The 24,080-nt window shown below is 36.0% G+C and overlaps 2 protein-coding genes across 4 annotated transcripts in view; one reads left to right on the top strand and one right to left on the bottom strand.

Moving 5' to 3' along the window:
* The window catches only part of LOC113049774 (cell surface glycoprotein MUC18-like), a 55,356-nt gene extending 51,758 nt beyond the window's left edge, over window positions 1–3,598 (bottom strand). For all 3 annotated transcript variants that reach the window (XM_026212400.1, XM_026212402.1, XM_026212401.1), the window contains exon 1: window positions 3,427–3,598. In XM_026212400.1, the coding sequence (XP_026068185.1) occupies window positions 3,427–3,508 (82 nt within the window). In that variant the 5' untranslated portion in view covers window positions 3,509–3,598. The remainder of the gene's footprint in view (window positions 1–3,426) is intronic.
* LOC113049776 (derlin-2) overlaps window positions 3,567–24,080 on the top strand; it is a 35,927-nt gene continuing 15,413 nt past the window's right edge. Inside the window, exon 1 of the mRNA XM_026212403.1 lies at window positions 3,567–3,684. The gene's annotated coding sequence lies outside the window, so the exon portion shown is untranslated. The remainder of the gene's footprint in view (window positions 3,685–24,080) is intronic.

The raw sequence follows: 24,080 nt of genomic DNA, 5'->3' as shown, positions 1-24,080 counted from the left end.
TGTATTTGAGCAAAGTTAAAAATGTTAATATTGTTTAATATTATTACAATTTTAAACAAATGTTTTCTATTTTAATATATTTTAAAAGGTCATTTATTCCTGTAATGGCAAACCTGAATTTTCACCAGTCTTTACTCCAGTCTTCAGTGTCACCTGATGCTTCAGAAATCATTCTAATATGCTGGTTTGGGGTCATGAAACATTTCTTAATTTGATCAGTGTTTAAAATAGTTGTACTGCTTAATATTTTTTTGTGGCTAGTAAGTTTTTCTTTTAAAATGCATGTTTCCTTCTGTTGCACTCGACCTAATGGTTTTAGAATGCAATAACAAAATTATGCAAATACAGACTAAGAAGGTAATCAGCCTAATTATACAGGGCTTTCTTTCCATTGTGTGCTGGAAGCTGTTGTGAATGCTCAGAAAACTGTATAAAAACAGTCATTATTTGTGCAACTGCATTTTTTTTTTAAATCAAAATGTCATATCGGGTTCTTCTGGTGAAACAACACACTTCTCTCTGGCGATGTATTTTGGACTCCTCCAAATCATTTAGTTTGTTTAAAAGCACACCCACATGAATGTCTTTTTGAATGAATGCGATTCTGATGAGATCATCTGCAGCAATTCACTAAAATGCAGCACTGCATGCTTCAAATTGAACTTTGAATTGTGAATGTGTGCAGCAATGCTGCAGTAAAGTTGAATATGAGGTAAGGATGGTGGGACTAAAATAGACAATGCACAATTCAAGACCTCCAGCACACAATCATACATAATGCATATGTGTTGCATGCTTACATGTTTACAATCAATAACACGTGTTTAGTTTTGTTCAGGTAATTGCCTTCTTGCTGCCCCCTGCTGGTAAGAGTCATCAGAGATTTAGTGTGATTGGATTAGATAGGAGATTAATTTCAACTCAAGACCATCTTTCCTTACTATCAGTGATGTTTCATATGGCATGGTACCCAATACACACAGCTGTGCATAAACAACAATACTCAGCCTCACATAGCTGCAAATAATGACAATTTAGTCATATTGTGTAAGGCTCTCAACCTTCATCTGATCCACGTTGTCGCTCACTGAAGCCGAACACCAAAACAACAATGCAGATTATCCATACATAGAGGTCTTCACTGATTTGCACCTTCTCCCAAGTCAAAACAATATTCCCACAGGCTGGTACATGACATTCACTGTGAAGAGTGACAGACAGGGGCTCAACCCAGGATTGTGGTCATAGAAACCCCCTCAAACCAGGAACAGCCACTCAATTGTATCGCCTCCTCTGTGGGTCACAGGCTGCTATGGGAAGCAGGAAGTCTAACGCAAAGCATTTTTGTCGCTGGCACACAATGCAGCTCGTATGAATTTGAAGGAATGAGTATGGACATCTGGGCTAAAATGCATATTTTGGCGGATGTCCTATATTAGGATTTTTCATTCAAGCTCTGGTTTTCCCTTTTTATTGACAGGGCCTTGATATAAAGATATTTCCCATTGTCATTCTGTATATGTCAGTTAATTTGATGAATAATATAATACCAGTTAAATTAATTTTAATATAATAATAGGAATATGAATAATTTTATATTACTATTTTTAACTGTTTTAGTATTAGGTCCTGTATTTTAAATACATTTACATATTTGTTTTTACAAAGGTTAAAAAATGAGTAATGATTATAATGTAACATAGACACATATATACAGTATGAAAATGATTACTATTATATAAATATATATTATTTATTATATCTTATATTATTATGCTGTAGTTTTATTATCATTATTATTATTATGATTCGAGTAACTGTTTTGATATTGGGACTTATATGGTTCATTACAATACATAGGTTATTAGTGTCACAATTTACACGATATTAAAAATGATAAATTACTAATAATATAAATAAAATTAGTAATAAATGATACTATTAATTATATTAATAATCAATTTTCAAAGCCTTTTTTCAGTACACATTCTGTCATCCACATCACAGTCACTATAATTTGTAAGGATGACATTTTCAATGTCAAGTTCTTGGATGAAAAATCGCCCCCCTACCCTGAGAGAGCAAGGTGACCCCTTTTAATCATAGGGGCTGTTATCTAACGGGGTGTTCAGTCAATAACCCAGGACAGACAGCTTTAGTTCATTTTCTAGGGAACTGGAGGGACCTTACTAAACACAAGGGTGAACAGAAGGTAGGATAGGGGCTTATTAAAACCCTTTAGAGAAACCAGCATTACAGGACAGTCCTGCTTCACATCCAGCAAAATATGTTATGAGAGAGAGAGAGGAAAAGAGATGAGGGTGGAAAAACAGTATAGAAAGGTAGACAAAAAAGTAGATGGACGACACAACAGAGGATAGAGAGAGATGGAAAAGGAGAGGATTAGGCAGTGGGGGTCCATCATCTGCTACCTAATGAGAAGGGCTAGTTCAGTAGTTGTCTAGGTCATGTACTAAAGAGAGTGCCACGCTGAATGAGACCCGCAGGGCAATTTGAACATATATAAGCATTAACAGAGTTAGTATAATAAAGTATGATTTAAAAACTGAATATTGCACATTTTGAACAGCTTTCTTATCGCTGTGAAAATTTCTCATATCATCACATTTTTGAGCGCCCTTTAATAGAGTTCCACAGATCGTATCTGAAGACAGACACACACAAAGCCTGTATTTGTGACTAGTCTCATGATCTGAACCCCTTCAGACATAATAATACAACCAGAGGCAACAGCAAATTGGTTAATTATGAACATAAAACCTCTCAGTTTGAAATATTTGCTTAGTTAAACATATTTGCTTTATCTTTACTAGATAAAACAGGATAATTGGTAGACTAAATAGTATATTTTTCTAGGACAGTATGTGTTTCAAAGCACTTAGTCCACCTGTTTTTTTTTTTTTATCAAGGCATATATGCCAGTTTTAACAGTATAAGTAACATTTTCAGCGAATTTAACATAAGGAAATGAGAAATTCTAAAATGGACTTCTGCAAGTATTAATGCAGACAGTGTATTTAATAGTGCATTTAATTACTTTACGATTATGTATCTGCAGTAGGCTAACGTGAGTTTGAAGAAGCTAAACATATTTATGGGCTCACGTGCAGAGTGTTTTGATAACAAACTCAACTCTTTTCAAAAGCGAAAAGGTGAATACCCTTCACAAATGGCGTCTAAGTAACTTTAAACAGTCGATATCCCTCTATTACACAAAGAACGGTTTAAACAACGCGGTTGAAACACATTATTATCTTACAGTATACCATAACTGCAGCATCTCCAAACATCCGAGTGCATCCCATTCAAACGCGCGCGGTCGAAACGCTCCACAAAGTTTCTCACAGAATTAAACCGCAACAAAAAACAGAACCGCATACCAAGATTAGGCTAAAATTGTCTTACCTTGCCAAGCAAGAGTGCACATTTGAAGAACAAACAGTAAAAGTGAAGTGTTTGGCATAGCCATGTTCCTGGAGTTATCCATCTGAATGAAGCGCACGAGAGGAGCGCGGCAGTTTTGGCCAGGAGGAGCGCGAGAGAGGGAGGAAGATGGAGTCGAGTTGCACAAATGCTGCTCGTCTGTTCGCTATTGTGCTGTCCTGCTGCGAGTGGGAGGAAATTTGGGACATTCAATCAGTGCTCTCCACCCTACAAAATCAGGTTAAAATCATATTTCTTGGTCGCTTAATATATCTTGATTTGTTTAACCCGAGCGTAAAAGTGTATAACACGACTTATTGTTCTGTTATATTGTTCTAATAACATTAAAAGTGCCCTGCTAGGATGCTTTGGACATGTTTACCTGTTAATATCACCTTAATGGACATGTACCTAAATAATATCATCATAATATTTTAAGTAATTTAGAGTTCACTGTAAATAAACTTGGTATATGGATGGTACATTCTTAAAAACAAAAATAGAAGAAAGTTTTTTGGGTTCCCCAAATATTTTTTTAAATAACCATATTTTTCTTAGAGCAAAGAACAGTTTAATAATACAAACAACTATTTTCCACTATAAAGAACTTTTTGTCGAATGGACCGATGGATGCCTACCAAAAACCTTCATTTTAAGTGTGTATTTGATATGGTATAAACTATATTTCACCACAGTATTTTTGTGCAGGTCTTTTGTAGGTCTTTATATAATTGATTATGTGATATTTTTGTTTCTCCTTGATGATAATGCATGAATAATACTGATTTTGAATAATTATAATCAGTGCAAATTCGGATGGATTGTAGCATTAAATATCGAAATATTAAATCAATCAGATGTCAGGTATGCCTATGGTAAACAATGAAGCATTTTTTTCCTGGGGCCGGATTTTATAAAGAACTCTCTCCACAAGAGAGAGAAAAATGTTTCACATTGTTCTGGAAGGAGGTGTTGTTGATGGTTGTGTGTTGTTTTAGGACTGGGACTTCTTCCAACCCAGTGTGTCAGCATGCAGGTTGTTAACAACCTCTACTGTTATCACCACTCCTCCATCACCTCAACTAACAGCTGCTGGAGGGAGGGGTGTGTGTGTGTGTGTGTGTGCGTGTGTGTGTGTGTGTGTGTGTGTGTGTGTGTGTGTGTGTAGAGTGAGAGAGGGGCAGTGGAGGTCTGTCACTCCAGCTGTCTCCCCAGCCTCTTGCCATCATTCCATGCTCCTTTTACTCAAAACTAGACCATAACAACAACAACACAACATTCATTCACAACTGCGCTCATATAGTTCTTGAAGCGGATTAATGTAAACAGATTTATATTTTTTTCCCCAATATAAGGGCTGAGGATGAGTATACAACATAAAAGGGGCAACAATAAAGCAGTGTTTAAATAAGATCTCTAATTATAAAAAAAAAAAAAAAAAATTCTGTCATACTACACCCTAATGCTGTTTAAAACGCGTATTACCTTTTTTTAATTTAGTAAATCAAAAAAAAAGATATTTTGGATAATGTTCAGGCTGCTATTTTCATATGATCATATTGTGACAAGGGCATTTAGAACATTATATATATATATATATATATATATATATATATATATATATATATATATATATATATATATATATATATATATATACAGTGGGGATCGAAAGTTTGGGCACCCCTTGCAGAATTTTCAAAAAATAAGAGAGATCATACTAAATGCATGTTATTTTTTATTTAGTACTGTCCTGAGTAAGATATTGTGCATAAAATATTTTAACATTTATTCCACAAGACAAAAAAAATGCTGAAATTATTAAAATAACCCCACTCAAATGTTTGGGGACCCTTGGTTCTTAGTATTGTGTTCTGTTACCTGATGATCCTCGACTGTCTTTCTGTTTTGTGAGGGTTGTGCATGAGTCCCTTGTTTGTTCTGAACAGTTAAACTGAGCAGCGTTCTTCAGAAAAATCTTTAAGGTCCTGCAGATTCTTCAGCTTTCCAGCATCTTTACATATTTGAACCCTTTCCAGCAGTGACTTTATGATTTTGAGATACACCTTATCACACTGAGGACATTTGAGGGACTCAAACACAACTATTAAAAAAGATTCAAACATTCACTGATGCTCCAGAAGGAAACAAGATGCATTAAGAGCTGGGGGGTGAAAACTTTTGGAATTTGAAGATCAAGGTAAATTGTACTTAATTTGTGTACCGGGAAACATACAAGTATCTTTTGTTGCTAACGAAGGGCAGAACTAAATGGAAAACAATTATATTTCAACAAAATAAAAAAAATCTTCATTGTGTTCAAAAGTTTTCACCCCCCAGCTCTTAATGCATCTTGTTTCCTTCTGGAGCATCAGTGAATGTTTGAATCTTTTATTTAAATAGTTGTGTTTGAGTCCCTCAAATGTCCTCAGTGTGATAAGGTGTATCTCAAAATCATAAAGTCACTGCTGGAAAGGGTTAAAATATGCAAAGATGCTGGAAAACTGAGGAATCTGCAGGACCTTAAAGATTTTTCTGAAGAACGCTGCTCAGTTTAACTGTTCAGAACAAACAAGGGACTCATGCACAACCATCACAAAACAGAAAGACAGTCGAGGATCTAGAACCAAGGGTTCCCAAACTTTTGAGTGGGGTTATTTTAATAATTTCAGCATTTTTTTTGTCTTGTGGAATAAATGTTAAAATATTTTATGTACAATATCTTACTCAGGACAGTACTAAATAAAAAATAACATGCATTTAGTATGATCTCTCTTATTTTTTGAAAATTACTCATATTTTCACAGATTCTGCAAGGGGTGCCCAAACTTTCGATCCCCACTGTATATATATATATATATATATATATATATATATATATTTTAACTGTGTAAGTTTTTTGAAGTTGTATGCACAACTTTGTGTAAGAAACCGACTGAAATGTAAAGGAATTTACTCACCTTCATCTTGTTCCAAACCTGACTTTTTTTTCTTTGAAAGAGAAGAAAAGAATGTTTTTATCTATTTAAGATATAAGAAATATACTCCTTTCATATCTGGCCAAAATATTTATGATCACATACATACTCAAAACAGCTGAAACATTCTTCTAGACATTCATACAGGTTTAGAATGACATGAAGATGAATGAAGACAAAATATTTTTATTTCTGAGTAACCCACTGTAAAGCTTCCCCTATTTACAAGAATATGATTTATCATATCATAATTTATCAGAGAACCCAATCAAGTGTTGTCTGCTTTTCACACAAAGCTGCCAACTTTAGAAAACTTGGAATTTAGCATGCAACTCATATGGATACTTTTATAGTGGTTTGATGGTACTTTTTGGAGCTTGAGACCTCCAAATGAGGATGACAAAATGTTCAGGGTTGGCTGAACAATCCCTTTAATAATATCTGAAAATGGTACTTAAACTCATTCTGAGGAAAAGCGTAAACGTTCACGTAACTGAAAAGTATCTCTATTCTAAAATAATAGAAAGTCTAAAACCCAGAGAGTGCACTTGAGCTGTAATTAGAACAAAAGCTGGCAGTGAACCAAGTCCAGGTCAGTATTATTAAGGGGTTCCACACACTGAGCCTTAAGACTTATAAGTGCGCTTTGAGGCCCCTGAAGGAAATCATATATGACCAAAGAGGGAAAAAAGAGAATCATACAGCTTTGATGTTGACTCAGTCAGAATCCAGAATTCTCTCTCTGCTCCCTCTCTCTTCCCTGCTCCATCTTCTTGTCCACAAACATTCTCCTAAACTCTGAAGGAAGAAATTGCATTGCACATTTTTTATGCATCGCTCTACATTATTCATTCTCAAAACAATCCCTATCTGTCCTTTTACTGTCTCTATCCACTCAACCCCCTAAATTGTCCCATATGTTCAACTATCTTGTCCAGGTTACTTCATCTCACCATCCCATCTGTATGTCTCATAGCGGTGTTACAGGTTCCAGCAAACAGGAGATATGGGTAGCATTGGCAAACACAAACTTAAAGGCATAGTTCACCCAAAAAATTTAATATTCTGTCATTAATTATTCACCCTAATGTCATTCTGTAAGACCTTTGTTCATCTTTGGAACACAAATTAAGATATTTTTGATGAAATCCGAGAGCTCTCTGACTTTCCCGTAGACATCAAGGGAACTACAACGATCAAGGCACAGAAACATAGCAAGAACATCTGTAAAATAGTCCATGTGACATCAGTGGTTCAACTGTAATTTTATGAAGCTGCGAGAATAATTTTTGTGTGCAAAGAAAACAAAAATAACAACTTTATTAACAAGTCTCCTCTTCCTCATCCCCTATACTTGGATGGGTTAAAAGCACAAATTCCAAATTTGGGTTACCATACTTGGCCACAAGTTACTTAACTTGCACTTTTTCACTTTTTATGGTTGAAATACTGATGTCACTGATGTCCTTACTACCTTTCTGGGCCTTGAACATGTCACCTGCTTTGCAGTCTATGCTGGATCAAAAAGCTCTCTGATTTCATCAAAATATCAAAATTTGTGTTCCAAACATGAACAAAGGTCTTCTGGGTTTGTTATTTTTGGGTGAACTATCTCTTTAAGGACTCTAGCATGAACAAGAAGGTATTGTATGATGACATAAAGTGAGAGGTCTTACATAAAATGATGAAAACTTGTTTAGAAAACTTGGATGAGAATCCATGCTGGGAAAATTAGTTTGTCTCCAGCAAAACATTTTGTGTTGGCCAGCATGCATAATTGTAATTTGACTACAGTTGACTACTGTGCACTACCTTTATTTACATAAGTTCTGTTTTTGTTTGTTGTTTTGGCCACAGTAACATGTCTGTGCTAAACAGTATTTAAAAAAAAGGATGGAAGTGCAAAATATTATCTTTTACAGATTTAGTTGGATATTCTGTATTTAATGCAATGAGAGTTAGACATTTTAAGTCTTCATCATTATCCAAATACTATCTGGGTCCACTGTATGTATACATTTTGTAACACTATAGTGTGTGCAGTTAATGGGGGTTATTTGGATCTTTGCTGTCACTGATGAAGTGATGGGGGTTAAGAGAGGTTTGTCTGATCCACAGGTGTGCACATTCTATCTATTCAACATCAGTTTACTTTGCCAAGAACAGTAAGTTAGACATTCTTTGTAGCTGTTAAGCTCATGTCACAACCCAGAATTCTGCCTGTTCCACACACTGAAGACTTGGCATTAGGTGCCCAAACTTTTGTCCTTTTTAAAGCTTGACAGCAGGTCACTATCAGCTTTAATTGTAAAACATCACAATTCACCCCCTTCTGTTTTCTACAGAAAAAAGAAGGTCTTACAGGTTTGAAACAACATAAGGTAATGTAGTAAATGATAACAGAATTTCATTTTTGAGACAGCTGTAAAAAAAAAAAAAAAAAAAATCATCCAGATTCATGATAATTATTTGTTATGATTATCTAACAAGGCTTATGTGGATGGATGAGACAACCTACTTTATGGGATCAGTTATGGTAATGATGCAGTAAGTGTGTGCGTGTGGAATCCATGCGTTTGACCTCACAAAGACTAGATTCCATGCCCACCAGCACCTGCAGTCCCAGTCTGGGTATTCAGTCATCCAACACCACCCCTTTGGGTAAATATCACATCTACTGGTGTCATCTCTCAATGACACCAGGTAAAAAATATTCCCTATTCTTCTCACTGTGTCTTCCAAGCCTGTAGCTGCTTCTTCTTGTGTCAGAACACCAATCTGATTGTTAACAGACATCCGCTTATAGACATTTAATTGGCCATTGCCATGGCACCAGGGCAGGTCATGGGTGTAACACCATTACACCAGAACATATCCAGCCATATTACTTCCTGACACCAAGAAAAATAGAAAAAGGCCAGTGATTGTGGTTAATGTGATGAGATTGGCTATTCTCCACCTCACGAGAGGGGCAGAGACTGTCATGCTCACCAGCTCCAGTTTCACAGACTGAAGAGCAGTACGTGTCACAACAGGGGTGTCAGACTCACCCCAGCCAAATGTTAGGATGAAATATGAGAGTTTGACCAGGAGAGAACAATACTGCCCCCAAACCCTCCTCAGTGACCCTTCGGGTGTGAAAGGTTATTTTTGAATTCGTGTTTGGGTTATTTATTTATTTTATTTTTATTTTATTTTTGACCAGTAAGTATTGTGTGTAGTATTTTGTGGCTTGTTTAGGCAAATTGTGAGATGGCTTAAAAAAGGGGGATTGGATAATTGACATTGGATTTTTGGGGGAAAATACTGAAAGAATTCTGAAAAATTCCAGTATTCTTACAGAAGTGCCAATACATTCTCATGAGAAAAGCTTTTTTTTTTTTTTCAAATTAAAGTTTTGATTTGTACTAAAATATTCTATATTTGGTGGGGGGGGGGGAGCGCCTCTAACCCCACTCCTGAACCTATCCCTCAATGGGTCATAAGCAGATTTTGCAAAAATGTTCAAATGGCATTTTAACGTCTTCTTCACTAAATAGATACGTTTAAAATAGCACAGGTATACTACTCAATTTAAATAGTAATATCAAAGACGATTCTGACACAAAATTTGATTAAAAATGCAAAATAAACATTTGTTATGGATAGATGCCGCTTACAACGGCACCTATACTCATCCTTAATTTTAGAATGAACAATTCCCTGACACTAATAAAACTGCTTTCACCTGCAGGTTAAGTATTTTTGTCATCTGTTTATCTGGCCTGTCATCTTTAAATGGTTTATGGGGCATTCCCCATGCAACCATGTCTAAACATTAGGATATTAACTACAGTTCATCTGATGTTGGCCACCATTCAAAATGGAATCAATGAAATGGTTTAAAATAATTCAATAGACCTAAGCCTGCATTTAAGTGAGCTAATTAAAATTTCTTAAACAATTTTGTCATTCTTTGCGCAAGTATAATTTCCAACTTTTGGTGGTTGCTCGTGAGCTCAAGGAAGACTGGAGATCCCTTGGATCCATGGCCAAAAACAAAATATTCTCATCTTGTACCCCTGATGATGACAGAATTTGTGACTTCAAAACTTTTGTTTGGAAATTTAGAAAAATACTTTTCAATTAAACAATTTCCTCATTCTGCTCAGCGTTTTTAGCATGCTGCAACACCACTTCCAGGTTACATGTCAGCCTCACTCACAGTTTTCTTTCAGTTTCTTGGTGTTGGTTATGGCTCCCCAGTCAGGCCGTATAGAGTAAGCCAACTTCAGCCTCTTAATTATTTCTGTCCGCTGAGCTCTCCATTCCTGAGTTTCTTTTCCTTTTTTATCCAGTCGCTGCAGTGCAGGGCTAAAAGCATCCTCTCTGCCTGTTCCTCTGTCCTATTCAAGCCCAGCTTTCCACTGAAAATGGCAGCCCAGACCTGACCTGTGGATTTATAAGTGATATCAACATGTGTTACTGCCCTGATAAAGCACTCTATACCCTTTTCTGGGTCCAGAAGGGCAGCTGTCACATTCTGAAGTTCCCAGAGATCCCATGGTCTCTCCACCCACACCTGCAACTGGAAACTGGAGCATAGGTAAATTACAAGCTCCTTTAGATTTTTCCCTCTCACAGAGTTTGACAGAGTTTCCTTTGGGTGTATAAAAGGTGGCTTTCCAGCTTCTCTCTTTACCGCTTTGAACACTTGACTGAGTGGTTCTTTAAGTTCAGGGCTCTGTGGTTTCATTTAACAGTTTTCTCACAGATTCTGGCTCATTATAAGAGGTCTCACCATCTGTTTCGACGTCCTCCTCTTCTTGAGGCAGTAGTGTTACAGAACCTCCAGCAACATGAATGACTTCCCCTTTTGTAGTAGCCTCCTTTCCATTTTTTGTTTTAGTTTCTGGAAGCGTGCCTCTGCCTCTCGCTCACATTTGTTCAACAAACTCCAATTAATCCTTTTCCACTTGATAGGCAACTGCTCCAGGAGGTGCCTAGTTTAACCTAGAATTATAACACTCAGAGAACCATAAACATCAAATTGACCCTTTGTTTATTTTGACCCTTGCTGTACAGCAGTTCAATTCAATTCAATTCAAGTTTACTAGTATAGGGCTTTTTACAATACAAATCATTGCAAAGCAAATTTACAGAAAATTCAGTTTCTACAATATTTAGTAGTAGCTTATCAGTGGAGACTGTCAGTTTATGTGCATATGACAGAAGTTTTCAGAAAAATTAATACAAGACGTAGTCAACCAGATGATGAACATTATTAACAGCAATTATTATATGATGCAATCACACTTATAGCAATATTTCGTAGTTCTGTATGTTGTTTCAGGATTAGCATCATCTGAGGTCCTCTGAGGGGGTGAAATCATCTCTTCTCAGGTGTTCTGGATCCAGACTGGAGCTTGTGTAAATCCTAGTTACCACAGGATGTAAATCAGAAAAACAAATAGAGTCATAATTAGCGTAGCTGCTGTTCCAACCAAGTAAAATTAATTAGTTTAACCCAAGCTAAAGATTAATAATACGCATTTGATCAGATACAACTGCAGTCACAAATTATGAAATGCATTATTTTAATGCTTGGCAAAAGAGATGTGTTTTTAATCTAGATTCAAACAGAGATAGTGTGTCTGAACCCCAAACATTATCAGGAAGGCTCTTCCAGAGTTTGGGAGCCAAATGCGAAAAAGCTCTACCTTTTTTATTGGACTTTGCTATCCTAGGAATTACCAAAAGTCCAGCATTTTGTGTCTTCAGGGAGTGTGATAGATTGTAGCATGGCAGAGCTAAACCATGTAGGGCCTTATAGGTAAGTAATAATAATTTGTAACTGATACGGAACTTAATAGGTAGTCAGTCAGGAGACTGTAAAATTGTGGTAATATAATCATATTTTCTTGACCAGGTAAGGACTCTAGCCGCAGCATTTTGGACTACCTGTAACTTTTTTATTGAAGATGCAGGACAACCACCTAAATAGTGCTAGTTTTTCTGGATCAGAAACAGGTAAGATATTTTATAGCTTGGCAATGTTTCTAAGATGGAAGAATGCTGTTTTTGTAACATGGGAAATATGTTTTTCAAAAGACAAGTTGCTGTCTATTATAACACCCAGATTTCTGAAGTAACTGTACATCCGTCTAGTTTCAAACTGTAATCTACTAGATTCTGTGTAATGTTTTTTTTGGTCCAAAAAGTAATATCTCTATCTTGTCCGAATTTAATAGGAGAAAATTATTTGCAAATTATTTATAATTAAAAAAATTTAATAAGTAATATCTCTATCTTGTCCGAATTTAATAGGAGAAAATTATTTGCAAATTATTTATAATTTAAAATTTTTACATTTTTAACACACTCTGTTAGCTTAGATAATTTGGAAGTTTTACATTGTCTTGTTGAGATATTATAATCAGCATAACAGTTGACTAAGGGGCAACTTGTATATTGAAAATAGCAGAGGACCTAGGACAGATCCTTGTGGCACTCCATATTTTACTGGTGGTAATTGAGATGACTCCCCATTTGACTCCAGACAATGCCTTTGAATATGCTTTAATCCCCCAGCAACAAGGATACAACAGTTTATATAAGGAAGGTACATAGCAAAGGTAGCATCATGTCACATTACATTATTTTACTTTACCATGATTGGTTCACTTATGTGGAAATCAATAACCCCTTCTCCTTAGTTACGGATTAACTCAATCTATTCATTAAATCATGTATGTTATTCGTAATTAGTACATCACTAAATAAGGCTAAAACATCTCGCTTCCCATAGAAGAAAATTGCTATACATTATTTTGTGACAAACTGATTTTATGATTTATTATGATTACATGTAAAAATTATTTCACAGTATACTCTTTCAAATACTATTTTTAAACATTGTAGTGGTACTTATTAATCAATATACAGGTAATCTGTTCAAAAAAGCATTGAACTATAATTGTGTTCATTATCAGCTATATTGGTTTAAAAAGTTCCTCTGTGACATTTTGTTTCCTCCCATTGTGCAACAAACCTCTTACTGAAAGTGTCATGCTCAGTCTCTCTTGTGAATAGATAAGTGCATCACAGTAGATATATGAGTGTGACTGTTTGCTGAAGGGGTGAAAGGCAGTCCCTGGAGGCACTGCTGTGTGTAAATGTATTTCCATGTGTGCCTGTGTGTTAGGAGGGAGACCTGGTTTTGGTTGACCTCCGGTAGCAGCCGTTACCATAGCAGCCTTCGAAGTGGCAATATTTGGCTAATAAATCACTGTGGTAAACCACCACTGACTGGCTACTTTCTGATTGGATGAATGTGTGAGAAGGCAGAAAACCACAAAGGAAAGTGGGCGGGGTTTTAGTAATGGTACACCCTAGAGTGCCTGGTGGTTTCTTGAGACTGCCAGCAGGACATTGTAGGGACCCAGGTGGCTACTTAGAGGGCAATATGAAGTATTAAACAGTATTGGCACCTTTTAATATTCATTAGGCTGATGGACAGTTTGCATTAACCTCATTATGACTGTAGTTTCCTTTACCCTTGAACTCACACTTGATATCTCACAATGGTGATTTGTAAGAGGTGGAAACGCTTTTCTATGATCTTTGAGACTCATTTGAATCACTTATCCATGCTACGCTGGAGTACAAAAGAAGGGATATGCTTCACTACTCAAAATTTGTTATAGTGATGTAACTGTCAAATCTCCTTTCTTCACTTGTATAATCACAACACATCAAGAAAAAACACAACAACCTCCACAACTATAGGTAACTAGAATCCTCTGAAGAAAATTATAGCACTGGTAGCTTGAAGAGATTCAGGGAAAAAGAGAAAAGGTTAGCTCACTAAATAAATACATGAATTCTGTCATTGTTCACTCACCCTCATGTCGTCCCAAACGTCTGTGACATTTCTTATGTGGAACATAAAATAAAATACTTGGATAAATTAGCAAGTCAATGGTCACTAAAGCTGTTTGGTTACCAACTTTCTTCAGAATATCTACTTTATATTCTGCAGAGGAAAGACACCCAGGTATACAAAGGAAGAAGCCATAACATTTTGAAATCACATTAGGATGAGTAAGTGATGACAACATTTTTATTACGAGGTGAACTATCCCTTTAGGGCAAAACAGTTATGTGGTTGCTAGCACATTGCTATATGGTTGCTAGGACATTACTATGTGTTTTCTCTGTGTTTCTTGGCCACTGCTAGGTGGTTGCTAAAGTGCATTGTTATGTGTTTGCTAGGTGGTTACTTACTAGCCCAAGGTGCTTTTTTGAATATTAATAAATGAATATTAATAAATATAATAAATAAAAAAGAGGAAGAAATTATGAACAACTGAAACTAAGTAAGAAAAAAAAGTATTGTAATAAAGCATATTCAAATTTAATGATAATTAGAATGAATAATAATAATAATAAACATATAAATGGTACTTCAATATAATTTTAATAATCATAAACAATTAATTATCAATAAGTAATTCATAATATATAAACAAACAAACCGCTTAAGCGTTTAATTACAAAAAGACACAGTACAGTATATGCATGCTGACTGGTATCCTGTACCGCTCTTGCTTTAACCCATTAGAGGAGAAAAGGAAAAAGCTGCAGGCACAGGTCAACCCGTGGACTCCTCTGAGATGTTCGAGACAAGGTCCCCAATTTCCCCAATTGACAAGGGTAACAAAATCAGCAGAACCTTGCCTTCGGCGTGGGCCATGAGCATCAAGCAAGAAAAGCAATTAGAGCTCAGCTGTTCGGGGGACATGGTCTGCCACAAAGCCCAGGAGATAACAAATTCAGCAAACAAATATGGCTAATATTACAGTCAGTGGAGCAGTGATTGTAAGTGCTGCAGAGCAGCCTGCAGGCAGCGGCAGTCATTAGCGTGTTGTGCTCTGGGCTTTGTGAACTGCACCTCTACATACTCAATGAAACTACAGATGGCTGCATATCAAACAGACGCAGCCACAGATAACAAGTTCTTCTTATAGTGCTGTTCACGGCTAACTTACCCTAATAAAGTAAAATTCACATGTTTCCTAATTGCTCTCTGAGACTGAATTCACCAGTACATGACAGGATGTAATAAAGAAGCACAAACATTATTCTATTTATTTGGCCATACAAATGGTAAAAAAAATGTATAAAAAGAGAAACTAAAAAGTTGAAGGTTATAATAATGTAGTGCAATAATGTCGTTTACTTTACACTCGATGTAGATTGGTCTAGCGAACCGATATCCCAATTCATCGGTCATCAACGTAACATCTCCGTTCGGTCCTTCAGGGAACGAGGGTTACCATATGTAACTGAGACGTTACTATAGTTAAACCATAGTAACCACACATTTACCATGGTTTTAATACACTAACCATAGTTTAACCATAGTATTTGTAGTAAAATTGTTGATATAAAAAAAGCTGTAAAAAAAAATAGGACCCTTATATGGGTCCTAAGGGCACTTCTGCCGGAAGAGCGCGCGCTCCTGTATAGCAGAGCAGAGAGAGCAGAGGACATTCACTGATCATAGCGAGAGACCGAATTGTCACAAAAGGAGTGTGTTTTTGGTTGCCAGGGCAAGCCAATCCTGCACAGATTACCAAAAAAAAAACAGCATTAAGGGACCAGTGGATGGAGTTTATTTTTACAGAGCATCAACGGAGTTGTGCAAGTGTTTGTGTTTGTTCCCTGCATTTCGAAGATGCTTGTTTTACAAACAAGGCCCAGTTTGACGCCGGATTTGCTTATCGTTTATTTCTTAAGGATAATGCAGTCCCAACGAAAAAGGGTCATGATCGTGTGTTTGAACCGCAGGCGGTGAGTAAAACTGCTTCAAATATCTCTGTGTTGTTAACTTAGCTATCGGCGCGTAAGCACATCAAGTAAACAACATGCGATGTTGGCATAAAACTGCACTTTCCACATGTACAGCTTAAAAAAAAAAAAAAAAGACAACATAAACTGGGTCATTTTCCAAAACCGCTAAGCAAATATATACAGTTTCAGTACATACCACATAGAGACGTCGTTGCTGATGCTGCTCTTGTTAAATTTCAGCCTCTGGATCTGATTCTGGATCATAAATATACGCCGAATCTGACTGTTAGCCATGGTTTGTTTGGGATGATGGTTTTTTCCTCACGGTAATGTCACAGCTTCCACATGCTCTCAACGCAAAAGCCTACAGGCGCTCGTGATTCTTTAGCTCCGCCCACACGTCACGCCTCCAGTCGGTCGTGTTTTTCCGGGAAAAAACGGTACAGACTATCTTTCTCTTATGAATATAATAAAACTAAAGACTTTTTGGAGTTATGAAGGATGCAGTACTACTCTATAGGTACTCAAGATTAACAGGATATTGAGTGAAAACGAGCATTCCCCCCCCCCCCCCCCCTCTTTAATATATATTCCTACTTGCCAATTGTGAGGCTTCATTTTCTATATGCAAAAAATCCACATATACAAGTACTCTGCAAAAAGATGACAACATTTGGCTCAGTAATTTGAAGGGGTATGTGATTACTCTGACCCAGGATACAGTAAGTACAGTGCGAAATTTGGAACACAATTTAATTTAACTAGATTTAAGGCCTTCATTTGTCACAAAGACAAATGTTCAGTGCAAACATCTGGTGCAATTAAACATTTTAATTTGAAAATTTGGCTCAGATGCATCTGCTCACACCGGCACAAACATTTGCATGCAATCAATGCAACATATACTGTTCCAGATATGTCTCACTGCGAATAAAGCTAGCCAGCCAATAAGAATATGCACTTTTGTTTACATGCCCAGATATAGTACGTCTGTAATTGCCGCTTGTCTAAGTAACAGAAAGTTGCACAATGCTTTGTTTACCGAGAGATAGTTTTGCTTCTTTTCTAAGCATCATTTACTGTCAAATAGTGAAATTGAATATTTATTCAGCCCATCTGCTGTTTTTTTATGCATTAGGCTGAACAGAATTTTTGCGCCGAATGTTTGTGTTGGTGTGAACCAGCCTTTTTTCCCATCTGCATAAGTCATAAATATTTTGGTCTATTCTCCCACACTGTAAGTTTCAAATGCATGTCTGCTAAAAGTGAATTTTGTCAGGTTTTAGGATTACATTAGCATATAGATGACCTCAAAGCTAACAGACATGGACAAAAAGACACTAGTCTGTCTGTAAGGCATCCAGTTTTATGTTGTACATTCTATAATGGATGGTGTTGCGATAAAGACTATAGGTGCATTTCAAAAGATTAGATTATCATGGAAAGGGTCTTTATTTTTTGTAATTTAATAATAATAAAAAAATTACTTTCTTATGTTCTAAATTCATTGAACACAAACTGAAATATTTCAATAGTTTTTTATTATTATTATTATTCTGATGGTTACAACTTACAGCTTAGGAAAATAAAATGTCCAGTATCAGAAAATTAGAATATTCCATTTTGAGCTTAATTAGTTTGATTAATTTTTTATTTAGTATATAATTACTGGGTACCTCTTGGGCTAGTTTAGAACATGCAACCGCAGTTATGGGAAAGACTACTGACTTGAGCCTTGGGAAGATTGTAAGGAAAAGCCAATTCAAGAACTTGGGAGAGCCTCACAAGGAGTGAACTGAAGCCGGAGTCAGTGCATCAAGAGTCACCACACTCAGGCGTCCTCAGGAAAAGGGCTTTAGCTGTCACATTCCTAAAACCAAGGCACTCCTGAACCAGAACATCAGAAGCATTTCACCTTGGGTAAGGAGGAAAAGAACTGGACTGTTGAACAGTGGTCCACAAGTAAATTTTGCATTTAATTTGGAAATCAAGGTCTGGAGTCTGGAGAGGCACAGAATCCAAGCGTTGAAGTCCAGTGTGAAGTTTCTGATTTGGAGAGCCCTGAAGTCTGCTGGTGTTGGTCCATTGTGTTTTATCAAGTCCAAAGTCAATGTAGGCATCTTCCAGGAGATTTTGGAGCACTTTATGCTTCCATCTGCTGACAAGCTTTATTGGAGATGCTGATTTCCTTTTCCAGCAGGACTTTAGCACCTGCCCACAGTGCCATGATTACCATGATATTACTGTGCTTAATTGGCCAGCCAGCATGCCTGACCTGAACCTCTCAGAGAATCTATGGGGTATTGTTAAGAGAAAGATAAGTAACATCTGACAAACAATACAGAGGAGCTGAAGGCCGCTATCAAAGCAACCTGGCCTTCAATAATGCCTCAGCAGTGCCACAGGCTGATCGCCTCCATGCCATGCTGCACTGAAGCACTAATTCATAGAAAAGGAGCCCCAACCAAGTATTGAGGGCATAATTAAACCTGCTTTGGAGATCTTGAACATTTCTGTTTTTTAAATCTTTTTTTGATAGATCTTTGAGAAAATATTCAATTTTATTGAGATAATGAATTTTTAATTAACTGAAAACCATCAGAATTAAAACAAAAAACCCTTGTAATATTCAGTTTGTGTGCAATTTATCTAGAATATAAGAAAGTTTACTTTTTTTAATTAAATTACAAAAAATAAAGTTCAATTAATAAAAAATACATGTTAAGTGCAGAAGAGTCATTCCAGGATATGGGGGTGGATTGGCAAAGAATGGTGACGTGATTTCATGGATAGTTTATGCTAGTTTTACATGGTAGACCAGAAGAAGGGAGCAGCTGCTATGGGTGGAGACAAGAGAAAGAGCGGGGGAGTGGAGGAGAGACCAAGGCAGACAAACAGCTGTCAGAAAATGGATGAGGCTTTCAGGGGAGAAAGAAGGATTTCCAAAAATGCATCATGTCATTTTTTGGGGGGTAACATACAAATGGGTATATATGTTTTTTTGTGTGTATGTGTGTGTGTGTGGGTGTGTATATATAGGGTGCTAAGACATTGCTAGGGGGTTATGGGAGTTTTGTTACTGCCTTAACTGAACAGAGCCCACCAAATGTATGATATTTTGATTTCTAGATATGACTAAAAGTTAGGTAAATGGTATTGTACCTTAAAAGATGAGATTTTAATAAAACATGACTGTCCATGCAGTAGAAATAGGAAGATTTGATGAAAAACTGATTAAGAGAAGAAAAACTGTGGCATTCCCTTTTGGCACACCCACAATGCACTTTTTCTTTTGGTTTTGTTGTAGCTGCTTTGATTAGTCGAGGGTCCATGGTTGGGAATAAAAGTGCATCTATTCAGTCTGTGAATTTAAGGGGCACCTTTTATGCAAAATTCTCTTTTATGTGTTGTTTGAACATAAATATGTCTTTGTAGTGTGTGTACACAACCACCCAATAATGATAAAAATCCACCTGCTCCTTTTTTTAATCCCTATAAATCATAAGCAGTGTCCCACAACACAGTCCGTCATGTTTGTCTTCCTGCTACAGCATTTAAAAGCGGCATTCAAGTAAAAAAAATATCTTCTTACCGAAGCTATAGACATTATTCAGTCCAAAGCAAAGAGTGATTTTCTGCTTTTATTTCATTTTTTTGTGTCAAATTAACATTGTAGATGCTGATTAATGCACTTAATACATCGATTTACTATTACTTTAAACATGCAATTTTTTCCCAGCTTTTTAACTTCATAGACAAAACCGACTGTGTTGTTCTTGCTTATGCATGTTTTAAACACAAACTTGTTTAAGCTCAATAAGACATGAAAGAGTGCTTTCTGTGTGCTTTCTTCAGATGTGTGCACTAAGAAAACCGTACATCGGAAGTTAAAACTGATATGGTTTTAAAACATGCATGATAGACATGATAGATAAAAGTTTTTTTTTTTTTTTTTTTTTTTGCAGAATACCTGAGGTATGGCCTGTAAAGTCACAGACATATTCTGGGGACACCAGACTTGTATTACATCTTGTAAAAAGGTACATCATAGATGCCCTTTAAAGGTGCAGTATGTAATATTGACAGGAGTTGAAATGGAAATGAAATGAATGAAATTCAAAATACTGGAGCGAGTTGATTCTCCCGCCCCCTCAGATGCAACATGCATGCTGGTTGCCAGATTGAGGGCTCATAATAGGAATGATCACAATTGACAATGGAAGGCGAAAAACCTTATTATAAGTTGATGAGTTGATTTATCCGTGTTTTTATATAATATTTTCCACCATCTGGCAACCCCAGTGTCAAAATCTTATTGGTTAAATTGACAGTTGGTGGAATCACACAGATTAAATCAAAAACTGACATTCCGAAATTGAACTCACAATTAAAGTGGAATAATTGGATGTAGCATATTGTTATCTGGAGAAATAAGCATTTGAACTTGGAATGTTTCTTAAATATCTGTAAACATGATGGTATTTTTATGCTTTAGTACAGTCAAAGTTGCATACAGCACCTTTAACAAAAACCCTGCAGTTGTCAATTGTCATTAGACTTTTACTAACAAAAGAAATTTAATATCTGGGTGCAGGTAACATAGAGAGAGTGCATGTTGTTCACTTGACATTGTAACAATATAAAATTGTTGAAAATGAGCAAACTTATCTTTTAAGGTTACTTCCATCCTCGCTGTTTATTATATCCATATAGCACAAACTGCACTAGACAAGTTCAACACCTAATTTTACTTGAAGGCTTTTAAAAGTCCCTAAGATAATGCATATATAATAGCAAACAAGCAAATACATTTATTGAGCACGGAATCGTTTATTCTTTGCTCAAACAAATTTTTTTTTTTTTGCAATTGTTAATTTCTGTTCAAAATATAATGTAATGTGCTTGCAAAATATAGCTCTCGGTGCTCAAAACGTACTCACTCAGGATTGAGGCACACATATAACGCTATAGATCTGATTTTGTCTCTTTTAAATGTCTTATACAGAAAAAATATGCCCCTGTCAGGACCTTGCAATGTGGCTATGGGTGGGAAGCACATAAGATGTATTTTTTAATCTGCAGGCCAAATGCAGGCTTGATCTTGTTTGGATCTGCCATTAAAGAGCCCTGATGAATGTCTGATATGTTAACACTAGATCTTAGTAGGTGGGGACCATTTCACATGGAGAAAAGTCCCTGAACACAATCTTTTCTTTGTTGAAAGCCATGTTCTTTTGCAAGGAGGGGCAGAATTGCCTTTACTTTCAGTAGACAGGCATAATCACATGACCGCTGCAATCGAAAGGCACAGCTAGCAGCCACAGATTTGACTTGTGCGTTTATTCGATAAGAGCTTTTCCAAAATGAGCCGGCTTTCAAAAATGGCATTTTGAGAGGGGGGTGAGAGGCATATGCTGTCAAAGGGAGGCCTCAGACTGTTCTATTACAGATTTCCTCAGGGCAATCACACAGGCAAGATAAATCATAAATTACTAGCATGAGGCGTAATGGCTTTTCAGACTCATAATGTGATAAAGACTTCCATTAGTAAAGGGAACTCATCATTTTAATGTTAACAAAGGGTGCATAATGAATTTCTCTCAAACGGTGTTTAATCTCAGATGTGATTGTTGATCGGTTTCACATATAAAGTGAACCTCTTGCCCACATAGATGTAGGTCAATGTTGGCCAAAATTCATAATTTAAGAACTGGCTCCTTTACAACTCATGAGTGTGCATATGAAATGAATTCACCACACCCACAAGATGTTGAATATGCATGACAGAAAAGCAGTTTAACGGAATTTCAAAGAAAACATTCAAAGAAATTATTAATAGGTAGTCAACACACAGCTGGATTTGCAAACAAAACAACTACATTACATTATAAATACAAACGACTACATTATTTTATATGTATTGTTATTGTTATTTCCTGATATGTAGATTACATTTATTTATTTATTTTTCAGGATTCTTTGATGAATTGAAAGAAATAAAAGAAATAAAAAAGAAAGAAATTTTAGCAATGTGAATGCCTTTACCTTTGCCAAATGTTTTGAACAGTAGTGTATAAGTCCAATTAAAATAAAATAAAAAATATTTACCATGTAAAGGTATTAACTTTCAGTCAATACACAATACAATACAATACAATAAACACACACACACACACACACACACACATACACACACACTCACTCACACACACACAAACACACTCACACACACACACGCATACACACACACTCACTCACTCACACACAAAGAAAGAGGCTTTGAAATTGTATTACCCAAGACTTCCATTTTTATTGTATTTTTTTGAGATCATAAACTGAGGAAAAACTTGGTATTAGAAGACAGCACCTGAAAGAGTGGAAAGGCTTTTTTATTTCTACTGTAATATTCAACTTCAGAATTGTTCCTCTGAGCAGTAAACTGATTTGACATCCTGACTATTCAAAAGGCATTTTACCTGACATGTTTAGTCAAAAGAGATTATAATTATACAGGGTGGTGGACTACATTCTTTTGCGTTTGTGTAGCCTGAAGTAACTGAGCAGAACAATGGCATGAATCGAATTACTGACTCATTATCTGTGCTGTGTTAAGAGGATGATGTGAGACTATGGACTGAAATACTGGTCAATGACATCACATATAAAAAAAAAAATAGATGTTAAAATAAGACTCTGCCTTGTCAAGTTTCATTATCCAACAAAAATGTTATTGTTAACCAGTATCTCATAAAAAATTCCAGCAAAATAACATATTCTCAAAATAAGATAAATTTACCTGCAAAGCTAAACAATTATTAATGTTATAATTTACGAGCATGTTATTTTAGCAGTGAAGAATGACTTAGTACTTATTACTTGTGGATAATTATTATGTATTTATCAGCTGTTTAGACTCTCATTCTGTCGGCACCCATTCACTGCAGAGGATGCATTGGTGAGCAAGTGATGTTTTGCTAATATTCCCCAAATCTGTTCTAATGAAGGAACAAACTCCTCTACATCGTGAGGGTGAGTATGTTTTAAGCAAATTGACAGTTTTGTGTTAACTATTCCCTTAAATATAAATTAATTATGATTTCATAAGTATAAGCTTCTTTTTATGAATATTATTTATTTATTTATTTTACTGTTATTAGATAGACATCTTTCACACTGCATCCAGGTAGCATGATTTAACATGCAGTGCTTGTTATATCATTACATTGCTGTACACAGCAGAGTAACACCTGGTCAATTTTCTTCCTGGCCTTAAACCAAACCGCATAGTTCAACTGCTATGAGCTGTTAACAGAGATCTCATTCTTAGGTAGGGCATGTCTTCTTATGGCTGCCATTAGATGCCAGGGCCATAATGCTACAGATGGTATCGGCCCTGAAGGCACTGCAGCACTGACATGTATGTAGCTTTTTTTGTTTTTTTATAAGACTCAGAATGACAGATCTTTGAAATCTGACCTTATATATTATGTATGCAGAATGCTGGGAATGCATGACTAAAAAAATATGTTTTAATGTCCTTTGAATGCTTATTTTGTGTTATATAAAAAAAAAAGAATGATAAAAACTGAACAACTGTTATGCTAATGTTATTCTTTATTAAAGAAATATTTCGACCTTCATTATATTTATATGAAATGAACTGAGTAATTCAGGCTGTGTGGATAAAATTTACATTTTTGACAGGCAGACTTAAAGCATTTCTATAGTTTTCCAATTATATCTTAATTATCAACTCCCAAACAGCATATCTACAAAAGAGAGCGTGACACACACTAAATTAAATAAATGCATAGACTTACCTTT

Source organism: Carassius auratus, chromosome 30, assembly GCF_003368295.1.
Source record: "Carassius auratus strain Wakin chromosome 30, ASM336829v1, whole genome shotgun sequence".
In the NCBI taxonomy this organism is placed as follows: Eukaryota; Metazoa; Chordata; class Actinopteri; order Cypriniformes; family Cyprinidae; genus Carassius; species Carassius auratus.
The sequence above is the reverse complement of the archived record's forward strand: the minus strand, read 5'-3'. Positions and strand labels throughout refer to the sequence as shown.